The 18,701-nt window shown below is 47.2% G+C and overlaps 1 protein-coding gene across 1 annotated transcript; it reads right to left on the bottom strand.

Moving 5' to 3' along the window:
- Positions 1-4,077: 4,077 nt before the first annotated feature.
- Positions 4,078-17,997, bottom strand: LOC140454958 (TNF receptor-associated factor 2-like). The gene is made up of 7 exons (XM_072549636.1): positions 17,775-17,997; positions 16,143-16,197; positions 14,727-14,831; positions 13,049-13,222; positions 10,528-10,602; positions 7,994-8,080; positions 4,078-6,396 (listed from the first exon to the last, which is right to left on the bottom strand). Exons 1-7 carry the CDS (start codon positions 17,921-17,923, stop codon positions 5,638-5,640), a joined length of 1,404 nt encoding a protein of 467 aa, XP_072405737.1. The 5' UTR covers positions 17,924-17,997; the 3' UTR covers positions 4,078-5,637.
- Between the last annotated feature and the right edge of the window lie 704 nt (positions 17,998-18,701).

Here is an 18,701-nt window from a genome sequence, read left to right as displayed (position 1 = left end):
GAGCACAGTTACAATTTTAAAAAAAACATTTGGATAAGTACAGGAGGAGGAAAACTTTGGAGGGATATGGGCCAGGAGCAGGCAGGTGGGACTAGTTTAGTTTGTGATTATGGATTAGTGGTGCTGGAAGAGCACAGCAGTTTAGGCAGCATCCAAGTAGCTTCGAAATCGACGTTTCGGGCAAAAGCCCTTCATCAGGAATAAACGCAGTGGATTATGTTCAGCGTGGACTGGTTGGACCAAAGGGTGTTGTTTTTCCGTGCTGTAAGACTCAGTGACTACAAATCCATCAGGAAGTGGTCAGCACATCGTGCCTTCGAGACGCTGAGGTATAAGGAGAGGGTGGATCCTGAGCAGACTGTGAAAGTCATTCGGCATAATGTCCCAGCACCAGAACTTTCCAACAAGCACCAAGACCTCGCTCGGCTGATGGTGAGAAGGGCACTACCCGTCAGATCCTTCATGTGCACCCGGTCGGTCTGCACCACCGCACGCTGTCCTCGAAGCAGCCATGAGGGGGCGGTAGAGGCTATCACACATCTCCCTCTGGAAGGTGCATTTGAGAAGGGAATCTCCAGTGAGGTGCAGTGGTTTCGTGTCCTGAGCAGCTCCGTGACTCCGTGCTCTGCGGCCTGTTCCCCGGGACGCGCACAAGCGTCCAGACTGAGCCTGGAGGACCATCAACTCAGTGAGTGGCGCTCTTTGGTCTGCCCGAAACTTGTTGGTCTTCCGAAACAAAAGGCGTTGACCCCAACCAAAGGTTGCAGACTGGTACGTCCCAAGGTCCAGGATTACGTGCTGAGGGACGCATTATAGCTTGGGGCAGCTGCTGCCAAGGGCATGGGGAAAGACCACTGTCTGAAGGCTTCCAGTTGTAGGTAAATAGTGGCCTATTCAGTTATCAGACCCTCCTAGTGTCTCCAATGTGTATAAATGAAGTATTTTGAAGTGAGAGATTGAGTTTGATTGTTCTTCATATATAAAACTATATAGAATTGAACTACTCTAGTGACTATGTCTGAATATAAAGATTTTCGATAAATCAAGTATATTTTTTTGAAATAAAAAGAAAAGCAACGTTCGTCTGCAGTTGTTAAGGTGGAGATGGCTTACCATGGGCCATCATTGTAGCCCTCAGATTGTCCCCTCGATGCTGTAGTACTGCCTCGCTGCCAGCAGAGGATGGTGTTGGATCGTTTTAATCGTAAAATCATTTGACGTGTTTTAAATCCTTGGACCTTTCCAATCATCCATGGGAAAAATGATCTCCCACAGTAGCTTTTGAAAAGTACTTCGAATTTTCACTTACCCTGCTTAACCTACATCTGATTTTCAGGTGTCGGTGTTGGACTGGAGTGTTCAATGGTCGTACTTCCGAATAAACCTGCTGGATTTTAACCTGGTGTTGTGTGAATTTTAAGCTTTATAACCCATGTTTGATCTTGTGTTTTTTTATATATTATACCCCTGCCTCTTGCCTTTTGTTCTTCCTCATCAATTCCTTAATCTAAGAATTTTTGACTCTCGGCCAAATACTATTTGCTAAAATGGTCTTTTACATCACTGCCTGTATTCCACGTTGACAAATACATATTCAATAGACCCAGTAATTATATATGAAACAAAAACAGAAATTGTTGGCAAAATGTTTGGAGTCTGGACATTTCTCTTTCTGCTTTCTCCCCACAGATGCTGCCAGATCTGTCGAGTTTCACCAACAATTTCTGTTGTTGTGGCAAATACTTGATTGAGGTGCATAAATTTAAGGTAAAGGGCAGGATGTGTACAGGGGTTTTAAGCAAGATTTATTTTCATCCAGAGGGTGGTGGGTATCTGGAACTCACTGCTTGAAAAGACAATAGAGGCAGGAAAGCTCAAGTTATTTAGAGTCATACAACATGGAAACAGACCCTTCAGTCCAACCCATCCATTTCGACAAACTTTCCCAAACTAAACTGGTCCCACTTGATTGTTTTTGGCCAATCCCTCTAAACCTTTCCTATTCACGTACCTGTCTTTTTTTTTAAACTTTGCAAATGTATCTGCATCTACCACTTCCTCTGGCAGTTCATTTCCACATCTGAACCTTAGGTCTGTTTTAAATAGTTCTGCTCTTTTCTTAACAACATGCCTGCTAGTTTTGAACTCACCCCCACCCCCCATTCACAACCCTGGGGAAAAGACTTTTGCTATTCACCATATCTATACCCCTCATAATTTTATAAACCTGGATGAGATCACCCCTCCATCTCCTATGCCCCCAACTTGTCCTTATAACTCAAACTCTCCAGTCCTGGTAACATTCCTGGTGAATCTTTTCTGAAACCTCTCCAGTTTATAATATCCTTCCCATGGCAGGGTGACCAGAACTGGATACATTACTCCCAAATGGCCTCACCAAAATCCTGTACAACCTCAACATGACTTCCCAACTCCCACACTCCATAGTCTGTACAATGAAGGTAAGTGTGCTAAACACCTTCTTAACCACCCTGTCTACCTGTGATGCAACTTTCAAAGAGCTATGTACCCGAATGCCTAGGTGTCTCTGTTTGACAACACTATCCAGGGCCCTATCATTAAATGTATAAATCATGCCCTTGGATTTTATTTCTTTTGAAGAAAGGAAACACAGAGTGGCCAGTGACAAGTATTGTCCTTCTCAACAAGGGCAATGCCTAAGTGAATGAAAATGTGAAGGGGGTGGGGGGATTGGGGTGGTGTATAAATTATATCAACATAGAGGATTGCTTTATTTCCCCTGTTTATAGATTATTTTTCTCTTAACCCACACTACTGTCTACTGCAATAGTGCTTATATTTTCCCCAGCATACATATGCAGGTGTGAGACACCGTGAAAGACAACAGGTGAATCCTGCTCTTGCTTGTTTTACCAAAATGCATTAACTCATATTTAATCAAATTAAACTCCATCTGTTACTCCTCAACCCACTAGCCCAATTGATCGAAATCCCGATGTAATCTTAGAGAACCTTCTTCACTGTCAACAATACGACCAATCTTAGGGTCATCCGCAAACTTACCCAAACTTGCCCAGGGCTGTAAGAAACTACAGAGAGTGGTGAACATAGCCCAGGTCATCACACAAGCCAATTTTCTATCCATTGATTCCATCTACAGTATATTTCTTTCTGCCAGGGAAAGGCAGCAACATCAAAGACCTCTCCCTCCTCAGTCATTATCTCTTCCATCAGGGAGAAGATACCAAAATCATAAACACGTGGACCATCCCACCCTTTGCGCACCTTCTCTCCAGCTGTGACGTTGTAAGACTTGCTGTGTTCTTAATGCACTTTCTATGGTATGATCTGCCTCTACAGCATGCAAAACAAAACCTTTCACTATACTTAAGTACATGTGACAATAATAAATCAAATCAAGTGCTGGAAAACCAGACCAGATAGATGCTCGATGACCAGCATAGATATGATGGGCTGAACAGCTTCTTTCTATGCTGTAAAGCCCCAAGTCTCGGCATTACCTCTGAGAATAGCACTGCTTGTCACTGGCCACTCGGGAATTCGCTTTCTTCCTGGGAGTAGAATACAAATAAAGATGCACACACTTGTTGTTTCTCACTGTGTCTGAAACCTGCACATATGCAACATGGGTGCTGAGGAAAAATAAGCACTATGGCTATCAGGTGGTAGTGGAGGGAACTGAAGCAAAAGAATTTTTTTTAAAAGTCCAAGTCTCTTGTCAAACAGCTGAGCAGTCTGCAATGGTCTCCTATCTATTCATCACAGTGGGTCTGAGTTCCTTTGAATCCCCATTATAAATCTGCCAATCCAGGCAGTCACTCCCAATGGGAATGCACAACACACAACAAGATATGCATCATGTCAACTTTTATTCAAAATTGGAGCAGTGTTTACACTGGTGACAATGCAACAGGGGAGGAGAACGAATTGTACATAAGTTAATCACATCAATAAATAAATAAATAAATACAACAAAAAGGAATAGCATTTACGGATAATTAAAGTGCAGTGAATAAAGAACCCACCCAAGACCACACCAAGCTAACTAGTGCATTACCACCCCACCACCCCCACCCCAAGGACTGTGAAGCACGTTGCATCAGCAGAGTTTAAAACTACTTTCCTCTGACTCCTCAGTCATGCCTGTTTTGTCCCATGGGATTCCAAGGTTGGAAAATGGGAAGGGATGCATAGTCAGAATTCTGCCTGTGTCATGAGGACATGAATCGGCTTTAGATTAGATTACTTTACAGTGTGGAAACAGGCCCTTCGGCCCAACAAGTCCACACCGACCCACCAAAGCGCAACCCACCCATACCCCTACATTTACCCCATACCTAATACTACAGGCAATTTAGCATGGCCAATTCACCTGACCTGCACATCTTTTGGACTGTGGGAGGAAACCAGAGCATCCGGAGGAAACCCACGCAGACACGGGGAGAAAGTGCAAACTCCACACAGTCAGTCGCCTGAGGCAGGTATTGAACCCAGGTCTCTGGCGCTGTGAGGCAGCAGTGCTAACCACTGTGCCACCCACCAGGGTTCGCCCCTGCCAGTCAAATTCTAATGTTGCAAAAGCTGCAGAAGGGACAAAAAGATTAGGGGATTAGTGCTATGCAGGGTGGAGGTAGATTGGCCAATTACAAAACCACGAGAGGAGACAGCAGTGTCATGAGACTGGCAAATCCAGAGGGGAAATGCTCTGGGTACACAGGTATAAGTGACAGCTGATGGAATTAGAAATGTTATAAATTAAGACTCCCGAATTGAAAGTAATTTCCAGTCATGGTAATCAAACAAACACAAAATTCCCATCTTGTTTGCTTATTGGGAAGGGAATCTGCCATCCTTACTCAGTCTGGTAAATGTGGGGCTCTGAAAGATTGGCCTTTCGGCCCTTTGAGCTTGTTCTGCTAATCAATAGGATCATGACTGATCACCCTTCAATCCCATTAGCCTTAAGAATGTTATCTAACTCCAACTCAGAGATACTCAATGTTTTGGCTTCAACTGCTTTCCACCACGGGGAATGCCACAGGCTCACCACACTCTGGGTGAAGGCATTTGGCTCAGCTCAGTCCAAAAGAGCCTATACCACCTCTACCCCCACACCCCCAACCTGCATTTTTGAACCGTAATCCCCGTCTCTGGGTTCCTAATCATCCAGAACAGCGCTAGCCCTGTCTAGTTCAGTCTACGGGTCCTGTGAGATTCCCCACTCACTTGTTCTAAACCAGTCCCAACCCATCCAGTCTCTCCTCATCATGCCTGACAGTCCCAGAAATCCATTTGGGAGACATTTGTTGCTCTCCCTCCCACCCTGGGCACATGTTTCCTCAGCTAAGGACGATCATAAGGAGGATTCAATCCATGTAAAACCAAGAAGGGATGGGGGAGAGGGGGAGGGGAAGAAAGGTGGAGGGGGACTGTCCCTCTGGTGGTGGAGAAAGGGGTGGGTGGGAAGGAAGGTGAGGAGTGACCTTTCCCTTAATGGCAGTGGTGGGATGAGGGTGGGTGGGAAGGAAGGTGAAGAGTGACAGCCCCCTGGTGGTGGGAATAGGGGTGGGTGGGAAGGAAGGTCCCCCTGGTGGTGGTGGTGGGGACGGTAGGTGGAGAGAGGTGAGCCAACCCTCAGGGCACCAGCCCCGCCGTGTCCACCACCACCTTGATGTAGAGGGTGTCGTCCCGCAGGTAAGGGCTGCGATCCCGGTGCAGCATCTCGTGCCGGGCGAAGGTGGGGCAGCCGCTCGCCACGTTCATGCGGCTCTGCGGCTTCTGGAAGGAGCCGCTCAGCGCGTCCGGCGCGAAGGACTCCCGCAGGTGGTGCTTCTGCTGCGCCTGGTCCAGCAGCAGAAAGGTGACCCGCTGGCGGAACGGCCAGGGCAGCACGTCGTCGTAGTCGCCGCGCACCACGGCCAGGAAGAGCGAGAGGTGGCTGCCCCGGCCGTTGCCGTCGCCGTTCGGGTAGAGGCGGCAGCACAGGCGGTAGCCGAAAGGGTGCGTTTGGAAGGTGGGAGAGTAGAATGACGTCACCCGCTCGGCCCTGGCCGCCGCCAGGCAGGAGGCAAAGTCCCGGATCTTCCACAGGAGAACTCCGTTGGTGCTGGCGGGCTGCTCGCGGGCTCCCTCCAGCGCCCGCACCCGGCGCTGCAGGCCCGCCACCAGCTGCTCCGAATGCAGGCAGCGACGCTGCAGCACCTCCACCAGGTGGGCGTACCTCTCCAGCTCGCGGCTCAGGGCGTCCGCCTTCCGCCCCAGGGCGCTCAGCTCCTCCGAGGCTGGAGCCGATGCGCCCCCCTCGACCGGCGGCCCGCCTCTCCTCTTCAGCATCAGCAGGAGGTGCTCCGGCTGCCCGGCCCGCAGGTGGTCTTCCACGTCCCGCCTCCGAGGCTGCTCGACACATGGAGGGGAGGGGGAGAGGGGGAGGGGGAAGAGAAGGAGTTGCAGTTAGCAAAATTCCCATTTGTTAGGTTTTCTTACTCCCCTAATCCCAGAATCGGCAATACATCCTTAAGGGAGGGCCGCACTGTCAGAGGGTCAGCGCTGAGGGAGGGCCGCACTGTCAGAGGGTCAGTACTGAGGGAGGGCCGCACTGTCAGAGGGTCAGTACTGAGGGAGTGCCGCACTGTCAGAGGGTCAGTACTGAGGGAGTGCCGCACTGTCAGAGGGTCAGTACTGAGGGAGTGCCGCACTGTCAGAGGGTCAGTACTGAGGGAGTGCCGCACTGTCAGAGGGTCAGTACTGAGGGAGTGCCGCACTGTCAGAGGGTCAGCACTGAGGGAGTGCCGCACTGTAGAAGGGCTACCTCTCAGACAAAACGTTGCATCCATCATCCTTCCGATTGGAAAGATGTTGTGAAACTTGAAAGGGTTCAGAAAAGATTTATAAGGATGTTACCAGGGTTGGAGGATTTGAGCTATAGGGAGAGGCTGAACAGGCTGCGGCCGTATTCCCTGAAGCGTTGGAGGCTGAGGGGTGACCTTAGAAAGGTTTACAAAATTATGAGGGGCATGGATATGATAAATAGGCAAAGTCTTTTCCCTGGGATTGGAGAGTCCAGAACAAGACGGCATAGGTTTAGGGTGAGAGGGGAAAGATATAAAAGAGACCTAAGGGGATACTTTTTCCTGCAGAGGGTGGTACATGTATGGAATGAGCTGCCAGAGGGTGTGGTGGAGGCTGGTACAATTGCAACATTTAAAAGGCATTTTGATGGGTATATGAATAGAAAGGGTTTGGAGGAATATGGGCCAGATGCTGGCAGATGGGACTAGATTGGGTTGGGATATCTGGTCGGCATTGACGGGTTGGACCGAAGGGTCTGTTTCCATGCTGTACATCTCTATGACTCTATCTGTCCTCTCAGGACAATGTAAAATGATCCAACAGTCTGTACCTGGAAAAATAGGTGGCAATATCTGTCCAAATACTGAACAGCCTGAAGGTACCCCTCTCTGGACCAAGCCTGTTGAAAGTTGTTGCAGAGAGTCAGGATGGGAGGATGGGAATCTGAATCCCTCCCTTACAGTTCTCCCTCTTCCTCTCCCCATTGGCTGGGACCTGCTACCTCCACAAAGACCTTGAATTCCAAATGGGATGCATCTTTGGATGCGCTATTGGAGTAGGTGGATAGACACGGAGTGTGCAGAGTGGAATAAAAATGTCTGGCATAAGAGCCAGAAGGGGACAACTCACTTTAAATGTCACAAATTGTTCTGTTCTGGAATGTACTCCCTGAAAGGTCAGAGGAAGTAGGATCAAGCTCAGCCTTAAAAAGGAAATTGGATAAAATCCTTGCAAAAGGAGAAATTTGCAGAGTCTTGTGGGAGACAGCAGTGGAAAGCTGTACAAACTAGGTTGTTTCTTTGTAGGGAAGTAAAGGTACGATGGGCAGTAAGGCCTCCTCCTGCACTGGGAGCTTCTAAGTAAGGCTCATGAGGACTGGGGCAAAGATCAGACAGATTTTCAACACAACGGGAAGACTCACATTCTCCAGGCAGCCAATGTCCTTAAAGGGGCAGGAGACCTGGGCATCAGGACAGGTGCCATGATCAGGGTCACAGTGTTGCTCCAACTGCAGAGAAAAGAGACAACTGTTAACAACTAGAATTGTACAACACAAGATGCTGTTTTGAACCAGACCAAACCCCCTCAAAATATTCAGAAGTTGGACTACAACCTAACTTATTCTTCTTTCAAAGAAAATGTAAGGTATTTTTTTCCAAACGTGATTCGATTGGTCAAACCACCAGATTTAAAGCAAAACACACTGTATTAATTCATCATTATTAAAATATAACACCAGAAAGGAGGAATTGGAAATAACAGCTCTGTTGGAAAACTTCATAGAGTAATAGATACTGTAACTATTACTACTTAACTGTTCCAATATAGTAACATCCCAGAAACACACACACTTGGCAAAAGGAAAATTTAGAAAATAGATTGTCTCACATGCAACCCATGCAACAGACAGAGAACCCCAGGTTTTGGATGTAATTAAGAGGGGGAAAAAACTGCTCCCAATTCAAGACCTGCTGGAAACTAAACTAAAGATTCTTGTTCTGAGAGAGTTTGACCACACCCGTTCAGGCTGCTGCTATTGTTCCAACTTTGAAAAAAATGTCCTCAAGCCTCACAAGCTGTTTACTCCAATGGCTCTGGTAGAGAGCTTTCTAGCTCTGCCTTACAACCTCTCTCCAAAATAAAAGGATAAAATAACTACTTAAAGCCACAGCATCATTGCAAGGTTCATCAAGACAATGGGAACAAGCCCTGAGCAGACAAGAAACACGCCAAGAGCAAGAGGGATGGAAAAGTGCACAGAACAAGAGAGATGCAGACTCAGGAGAGAAAGATGCACAGACCGCTGGAGAGGAAAACAGATTTGAGTTTCTCAGAACCGCTGATGTTTTAAAGTGCTTTCTAATCAATTGAGTATTTTTGAAGGCAAGTCATTGTTGTAATGTAGGAAACACAGCAGTTAAATGTGCACAAAGCCAGTTCCCACAAACAGATCATGACCAGAGAGCCTACTTTTTTTGCTAATGATCGAGGGATAAGTAATCTCCAGGAGACTAGTGATAAATGCTCCTGCTTTGCTTCAAAAATGGCCGTGTGTGATCTTTTCCATCACCCGAGCAGATAGACATAATCCCAGATTCAATGCCTCATCCAACAGACAGCACTGTCATTGTGTCAGACTCCCTTGGTGTGCACTCCAGGTGAGTAAGAAAACGAGACAGAATTGGGCATTTAAAGCTACACCTGCGATAGCATTAACAAATAAATGCTCAATATGCTCCTTTAAGATTCCTAGCCCCCTTGACTTAGGAACCAGTTAACAAGCTTCATGAAAATAGAAAAAAGGATGCCTTGCATTCAGTATTGAGAATTCATTCACTGTAATGCAGACTTCCAGTGTACTGGGAGAGAAAGAGAAAAAAAAGGATTGTGACAGAGTGGGAACATTTTATGGTTAGACAAAACCACAAGGTAGAGAGATGGGGAATAATTGAGCTGAGTTTTTTTATTAAAACTCAACCACCAGACGAAGGGCTGAGCTGATTCAGTGTTCTATCAAATAGGAGGTAAAGAATAAGGATATTGTGGCCCAGCGTTCATTGCTTGCATGCTGCAATCACACAAACGTTTGCTCAGTCTTTTACAATTGGATTTCACACATCGGGTGCACTGAACATCTGCCTGCTGGGTGAAGTCTAATAATTGGCCAGCCGAAATGGAGGACTTGTTCATGATTGTTCATTCAAGCAAAATGCAGGGAGAGCATCACTCCATCTAATTGAAGCAATTGGGTAACTCTGGCAAATGCAGAAATTCAGTAAATAAAACCAGAAAAACTGCGGATACTGTAAATCAGAAGCAAAAACAGAAACTGCTGAAAAGGCTCAGTTTGACAATGAGTTCTGAAGAAGGGTCACTTGACCCAAAACATTAACTCTGATTTCTCTTCACAGATGCTGCTGAGTTTTTACAGCAATTTTTTGTTTTTGTTTGAGGGATTCAGCAGTCTTAAATCATTTTGATCACATAAGCATCTCATTATTCAAATTCCAATCTTGCTTCATACAAACGCAACAAACAGATTCATTCTTGATGAAGGAGTTTTGCCAGAAATGTCGATATTCCTGCTCCTCAGATGCTGCCTGACGTGCTGTGCTTTTCCAGCACTGTAATCTTGACTCATAAGTTAATGTTGCTATGTCTTCTTCACCCAGTCAAGGTTCATTCAGTCCTACCATAGTTTGATACTGTTTTGCCCCTTCTGAATCCAACGCCTCCCTGGAATCTATTGAGATTGCTAATTTCTTGTCTGTACAGGTTTTAAGTTCAGATTCTGCTGGGGTACACAACACTCATTATTTTTTACTGTGAATTTAGAAATCCCTAAGTAACACCCAAGTGTAATTCCCTTTAACACTGGCCCTCTCTGGAGCACGAAGGATCAACTGCCTGATCCCTAATAGAATGGAAATATAAAACAACAGAGAGCGACCTTACCTCAGCCTTTGTCAAATCTGTCTTGCCACAGACTGGACAAGTCTCCTTCCATTTGGTACACATCGTGATGTGATCCTGAGAGGAACAAAAGGATTGCAGCAGCATTAGGACCACAATGTGCCCAGCCTGCCACACAAATTACTCTCATCCCTGCCTTGGTACAGCGCCTCAAATGACTACAATCCCAGAGTGCTCACAGCCTGTGGAGAGGCAGTGGCCTATTGGTGTTATCACTGGACTATTAATCTCAGGACCCAAGTAATGGCCTGTGGACCCAATTCAAAATCTGCCGTGGTTGATGGTGGAATTTGATAATCATCTGAAATGAAGAAGATCTTAACTATCACAATGAAACCATTGTGGATTGTCTGGGGACGGGATTGGAATCTGGTTCACCAGTATTCCTTCAGGAAGGGAACTGCCATCCTTCCCTGATCTAGCCTGCATGTGATTCCAGACACACAGGAATGTGGCGGAAGTGGGTACTGCAGATGCTGGAGATTAGAGTCAAGATTACAGTGGTGGTAGAAAAGCACAGCATCTGAGGAGTAGGAAGATCAATGTTTTGGGCAAAAGTCCTTCTTCAGGAATGAAGCTGGGAGCCCCAGGGGTGGAAAGACAAATTGGAGGGGGTTGGGGCTGGGGAGAAGATAACAGAGAGTGCAAGAGGTGGTTGGAGGTAGGGTTAAGGTGATAGGTTGGAGAGGAGGGTGGAGCAGATAGGTGGGAAGGAAGATTGACAGGTAGGACAGTTCATGAGGACAGTGCTCAGATGAAAGGTTGGAAATGGGGTAAGGTGGGGTGGGGGAAATGAGGAAACTGGGGAAGTCCAGATTAAAGCCGTGGGTTTGAATGGTCCTGAGGGGGAAGATAAGGCATTCTTCCTCCAGGTGTTGGGTGGTGAGGCAGTGGCGGTGGAGGTGGCCCAGGACTGCATGCCCTCGGCAGAGTGGGAGGGGGATGTTGAAATGTTCAGCCATGGTTCGGTGGGGTCAATTGGTTGGGGTGTTCCAGAGTTGTTCTCTGAAGCACTCTGTGAGATAGCGTTTGGTCTCCCCAGTTGCCTTCTCACAGAACAGTGTGATTCAATGTAACAATGTGAGAGTTAAGAGTCAACCACACAGCAGTGTGATTGACTCTCAAGTCTCCTCTAGGCAACGAGGGATAGGCAATAAATGCTGGCCTAGCCAGTGACACCCTCAGTGTGAATGATTTATCCAAAATATTCCATTCTGTGCTAGCTTTCCACAAGAGCAATTTACTTACTGCCACTTCCTCTAACACCCCTCTCCCCCCACCCCCCACAGACCTTTCCTTCCTTTTCTGATAGAGATCCATCACTCCCTTGAAAGGAGCTACCCGGTACATTCCAAATCCTAACCATTCACTGCGATTTCCAAACCAGCCCCCTACCCACGTCCCCCATCCAGTCCCCACTTTACCAACCACCTCACCATCAATGAAACTGGAATTGAAAGCAAGTCGCAAACATTGTGACCATGAAACTATTCCCAGAAAGTTAATTCGCTTGTGTCCTTCAGGGAGGGAAATCTACCCGGTTTACCCGGTCTGGCTGATGGGCGACTCCAGACTCATAACGATGTGGCTGACTTTTAACAGCCCTCTGAAATGGCCAAGTGTGGCACTCAGCTCAAGTGATGTTGCCTAACCCTACTGCCCTCGATTTAAAAAGGTGATTAAGGAACCGACTGCACTGCTGTGGTCAGGAGTCACATGTCCTCCCAATAAGGACGACAGCTTTCCACCGTGAGTCGAGAGTATGTCGCTAGAAAAGCGCAGCAGGTCAGGCAGCATCCGAGGAGCAGGGAAAAAAAGTCATGGTTTTGGGCAAAAGCCCTTCATCAGGAATGAATTCCCACCGTGAACCAGGTGAGTATGATAGTTTCACATTCACTGTTACCGACCTTTCAATTCCTGATTTAGTTATTCCAATTCCATTAAGAGCATTTAAGCCCATCTCCCTGGAGCATGAGCTCTGGGCCTCTTATCTAGACACATTACCATCATGCCCCCACGTTACACTTTGTCAGGCAGTGTGCCTCTCCTCCAGACCACACAACCTTCTGGATTAGTTGTCAAATTCTTGAGCATCTCCGAAGTCAACTATTCAATCAGGAGAGGCTGTGCCTTCCTGCTGCTGGATCCTAAACTCACACTTCTCTCTCAGCCTGCCCACTGTCAAGCTCAGCTGCTTTATTGACCGAGCTCTGGGAACAGCTTGGGCAGTTCAACTGGATGTACTGTCCTGATGAAGGGCTTTTGCCCGAAATGTCGATTTTCCTGCTCCTCAGATGCAGCCTGACCTGCTGTGCTTATCTAGCACCACGCTCTTGACTCTAATCTCCAACATCTGCAGTGCTCACTTTCGCCTTACTGTCCTGATTAGTCTGTGGGAGGCGCTACACAAACGGAATTTGTCACGGTTAGTTCTGACGCTGAGAAACTGGGGGATCCAACTCCTTTCCCCAAACCACACCCTCCCCCCCAACCCCCCCCTCACCTCCAGCAGCTTGTGAGTGCAGAAGGTCTCACACCGGGGACACAGTTCCATCCTCCACTCGCACTCCTGCGTCTCGTGTGCCAGTATCTTCTTCCTGGGGCCCATGGTCTCACAGCCGAACGTGACATTGGAGCACGGGACCACGTGGAAATCGCATTGGGCTCGGTGTGTGCGCTGGGGGGAGCAGGGGGTGGGTTGTGAAGGGTGGGGGGCGGGGGGAGAGGGAGGGAGGAAAGCAGAGAGGTAGACAGTCACATGACAGTTCAATACAGACAAGTTCACGCGGATCAGCAGATCAATTTCAGTCAGTACAAAACAAGGAGCCAGCACCATCTGTGGCTTAGATTGTCCCCAGAATGTTTTATTTCTTTGAGGGGGAGGGGGGGGGGCGGTGGGTGGGAGTCACTACCATGATTCGGCAACTGATTTTCACACAGTAAGATCCCACAATGAGATGAACAAAGTTAAAAATCACAACACCAGATTACAATCCAACAGGTTTATTTGGAAGCACCAGCTTTCGGAGCACTGTTCCTTCAGTTTATTGTGGAGAATAAGATTGTAAGACCCAGAATTTATAGCAAAAGTTTCCAGTGTGATGTAACTGAAATTATATATTGATAAAGACCCGGATTGTTTGTTCAGTCTCTCATCTTTTAGATTAACTATGTTGATTTCAGTTCTTTCATGTAAACCGCAAAACTTTTTTGTGAGTTACATTCTCAAGTGAACTTTAACAATTGGTGTCATGTCGGCCCAGATAAGATATTGAAGGTGTTAATTGCCTGAGGCTGTCTGTGCCACAATGGATTCATGCAGTTTTTGAGCAAAATAAAATGTAATTCTGCAAGTACAAATTCACCCCACAAACGTATATGTTGGTGTGTGTGTGTGGGGATCCGGGTCTTTTTCAATATATAATTTCAGTTACATCACACTGTAAACTTTTGCTATAACTTCTGTGTCTTACAATCTTATCCTCCACATCACCTGATGAAGGGTTACAGTGAGAGGGCGGGTAAGTGGAGCTGAGTCCATGAAAAGATCAGCCATGAGCTTATTGAATTAAATTTATTCTCCACAACCACCTGATGAAGGAGCAGCGCTCTGAAAACTAGTGTGCTTCCAATTGAACCTGTTGGACTATAACCTGGTGTTGTGTGATCTTTAACATTGAATGGTGGAGCAGGCTTGAGGGGCTGAATGGCCTACTGGTGCTTCTATTTCTTCCAGTCTTATTTCAACGTAGCTCAACTCTGCAGCCCCCCTCTCCAGATCTTTGAAAATCCAGGTGATTTGAAATTCCCTCCCCATCCCTTTCACCCCTCCCAGCGACCTACCAGATTCATCTCACCTTGACCAACCAGGTCATACCCTCAACCTGTCTTCACCTATCCCTACCTCATCACCCTGCCCCCCCCCCCCACTACCCCTTTATCCTCTTACACCCAGCCCCAGTCCTGAAGAAGAGTTACACCCGAAATGTCGACCTCCTGATGCTGCCTGACTCGCTGTGTTCTTCCAGCCTACTGCCTGTCTACTTTTGATTCCAGCATTTGCAGTTTATTTTTGTCTCCAGATTACAGGATAGCAAAGAGTCAGTTTCATCAACCCCCTGCTCCTTGGTTCTCTTTTTACCAGAATTCCAGAATTAATACAGCCCATCATTGCCCCTTACCAGGTAGTTTCGCAGTGTTCCTGTCCAGTCGCAACCATCCCGGTAAGCTGTACATTGAATCTTTGTGGCATAAGCATCATTTTCAGCGGCTCTGTCGTGATAGACCTGTTGGGGTGGGGTGGGAGGGGGCGACAGAGGAACACAAAGGCTAAAAGACACCAGAAGAAAAAAAAGGCCCTGCACTTCAATAGCACCTCACACAGTTCCAGAGTATTTTGCAGCCTATCAAGTACATTTGAAGTGCAGTCACCATTTAGGTGAGTGCAGCAGCCAATTTGCACACCCAAACAATGTAACATAATAATGACCTGTTTACTGATTACTGATGGAATCTGAGGGATGAGCAATTGGCCAGCACACAAGGGAGAATTCCCTGGTCTTCAAAATATTAGCTGCATACCATCCTCCATGGCTCCTGAGAAGGCAGTTTAGGAACACTTTAACAACTGAACCATGGTATCGCTGACCGTGCAGCACTCCCCTGGTCTGGCACTCAGAGTATCAGCTATATCATGTGGCAAACCTTAGAGTGAGACCCGGGGTAAGAACACTACCAGCTTGGGGGGGGGGGAAAGAGTCTGGTAATGGAGAAGGTTGGGGGGGGGGGAATGTTGCTGGTGAGGCTTCCTTTTGGCTACATCAGCTGACCAGTGACATCACCACACTCTTACTGGAAGCACTTAAGACAGACAGACAGAAGTATTCTGTCACGACAGCACTCAGTGAACTCCCAGTCGGTTTTAGTTCCTCCTTGTAATTCACCTACTTTGTTCAACAAAACTTCCCAACAGTGGGAATGGAAATTCCCAGCAATCACATTCAGGGTACTTCCAGATCAATTACTTCTGAGCACAGTCAATACTAACCACCCAGATACAAGCCAGTCTATGTCTAATTTCCAGGTAATCACTATTCTATGCATAAATCAGAAGCATTTGGTTAGTTTCCAGCCTGTAACACACTCCCAGGTATCCATTATTCTATATATAAATCATCTGAACCCCTACATTAGATTCCAGTCTGTAACTCACTCCCAGGTATCCATTATTCTGTATATAAACCATCTGAACCCCTCGATTAGATTCCAGTCTGTAACTCACTCCCAGGTATCCATTATTCTATACATAAAATATCTGAACTCCTCGATTAGATTCCAGCCTGTAATTCACTCTCAGGTATTTGCTATTCTATACATATCTACCATATGAATGCTTCAATTGGTTTCCAACCTATGTCTCATTTTGTTTAGCTACTCATTAAAAGATGTTTCAAGTTAAATTCTGCTGATGTGCACCATTCAGAACATTCACTCTGTTCTAAAGTTTAACCAGAATCCGATTCCCGTGAACACATTCCATCCCCTTCAAGCAAATCTGCTAACTAAGAAGCACATCTACAAGGAATTAAATGTCCTACCTTAGAACGGAAGACCTTCTGCTGACAAACATGGCAGTCTGCCTCATTATCTGTTCTAAGATTAAAAAAAAATGTTAATGTGTGATAAATGTATATAGTTAGTTCACTGCTCAATTGTTGAATAGAACAGTTTTGAGGGCTAAATGATCTACTTGTGTTCTTATAATCCAAGGAGGAAGATAGGGAAAGGAACCACTGAAGACAAACAAATCTGTAGCCATTTGTGCTCAGATACAGATAATCCCTATAAAAGGTCCAGGCGCAAGGAGAGGTGGGCTCCGCAGGGAGTGGTGCACTTTTTTTTTACCCCCCTCCAACTCTATTCTGATTTAATCCCTACCCTTTATTTCAAATTTTTTATCACATGGCATTGCCCTTTGATGAAAAGGCGTTGCTTGTCACTGGCCACCCTGGTAGTGGAAATTGAATAAAGATTTGTACATCTGTTGTATTTCACTGTGTCTCACACCTGCACACACAACATGGGTGCTGGGGAGGAAGAGGGAGAAAAAAATACAACCAGGAGATTCAGAGTTTCCACTGTTTAGGGGACTGACTCTGTGCTGGCTGGTGCCACAGTCAGTGTAAAAAAAGTCCTGGTGTCACTGGACATCCCCTAGCTGGATAAACATTGAATACAGTGCGCTCACAAAGACCTTAAAGGGTTCTCCGATAGCACCTTCCAAAGCCAATACCTCTAGCTTGTAGAGGGACAAAGACATCAGATACCTGCACCTGCAAGTTCTCCTCCAAGCTACTCATCATCCTGACTTGGGAATGTATATGCCATTCATTCATTGGGTCAAAATCCTGCAGCTCCCTTGACAACATTGTTAGTGCATGTACGCCAGCGGTTCAAGAAAGCGGCTCACCGCCGCCTTCTCCTGGGAATCAGGGATGGGCAGTAAATGCGGGCCACAAAACAAAATTCCCCAAAGCTGTCTTTGACTTTTAGCTGAGCCAACTTCAATGCACATCGCTGGGACAGCTCAGTGCTGTGATAATTGGCCTGTCCGGTGGCTATCCAAACAGGGTGTTCTGTTACACCTGATGGGTTATACTCCCGCCACTTTGGGTGATGGAGGTGTCTGCCTGCATTTGTATCCTCCTGATATTCACCTCCCGCCTTCTAAATCCTCACTTCCACCCCGCTCCAACACAGTTCTAAGTGAGGGGTGACACAAAACAGGTAGCCTTCCCTGAGATCCGAGGGAGTGGGTGAAGATCAGAGATCGAGGCATTTGAAGAGAGAAGTGAAGGGGTGGAAGAGCAGGGCACCCAAACACAGACAAAAGCACACACACACACACACAGACAACCACCTGATGAAGGAGCAGCGCTCCGAATGCTAGTGCTTCCAAATACACCTGTTGGAGATACCCCAACCCAATCTAGTCCCACCTGCCAAAGGGTCTGTTTCCGTGTTGTACATCTCTATGACTATAGAGATTGTGTGATTTTTTTTAAACTTCGTACACGGGAAAAATAAGAGTCCTGAGGAAAGGCCACCGGACCAGAAGCGTTAACTCCTAATTTCTCTTCATGAAGCTGTTGACCTTTTCGAGCAATTTCAGTTTTCGTTTCCCCCTCTCACACATACACACGCACAAAAGGGCTTTGCAATTAACTCACTTGAACAAGTTCTCCAGGCAGGCTGTGCAATATCGGTGTCCACACTCGGTCTGTTTGGGTTTGATGAGCAGAAAGCGGCAGACCGAGCACAGGAGACAGGATCTGCCGGCCGAATCGACCGGGGTGATCCCGGAGACCAGGGCTACCATCCCTATTGCCGTCCTCAGCAGAAGAAGGAGACAGGGTCAAGAGCTTGGCTGCAGTTCCCCACCGTGGGACTGCTGTCGGAACTCTGGCGACCGACAAGTCTTTTATGCTTTCCGGGGATTCCCTCTGCGTCAGTCGTCTCCCACCCCCGTGACGTCAGAGGCCCCGCCCCTTCCCGGTCAGTTTCGGAACGCTGAGACACCGGGATTCCCTCCGCGTCACGCCCCTCTCCCCTTTCCGCCCATTGTCTGCCTCCCCATCCACCAGGAATAGCAATCTCTCTCAGTGTGCGCCTTCGGCTCCCTCCTCTTCCCCCCTCGTTCAAACTCTGGTCAAATTACCGGGAACTCCTGCCTGCGTTGCGTGCGATCCACTGTCTGGAACTTTCAACCCTGCCCTCTTTCTCTTCCCCCTCTCTCTCCCCCTCTCTCTCTCTCCCCCCAGGCCACCCTGTCTCGGGGAATTCAGTGGGGTTTCGCGGTAGTGCGACCGGACTCGCGATCCAAGAAAGTCCCCAGCTGGAGGACTGCAGCTTCAAAGCTGACTTGGTGGCGTTTAAACTTCGTAATACCTGCTCCGCCATTTCGTGAGCTCGTAGTTGACCTGTTTAATCCGGAATCAGGCGCACATGCGGTTTCCTGTCCCTTGCTTGGCGAGAATCCATGCATCTCTGCCGTCAAAATGTACATGAGGCGCCGGTGTTGGACTGGGGTGTACAAAGTTAAAAAAATCACACACCAGGTTATAGCACCAGCTTTGAAAGCTTCCAAGTAAACCGGT

This window comes from Chiloscyllium punctatum, chromosome 30 (genome assembly GCF_047496795.1).
Source record: "Chiloscyllium punctatum isolate Juve2018m chromosome 30, sChiPun1.3, whole genome shotgun sequence".
Lineage (NCBI taxonomy): Eukaryota > Metazoa > Chordata > Chondrichthyes > Orectolobiformes > Hemiscylliidae > Chiloscyllium > Chiloscyllium punctatum.
Note: the sequence above shows the minus strand (reverse complement) of the source record. Positions and strands in the feature narration are given on the sequence as shown.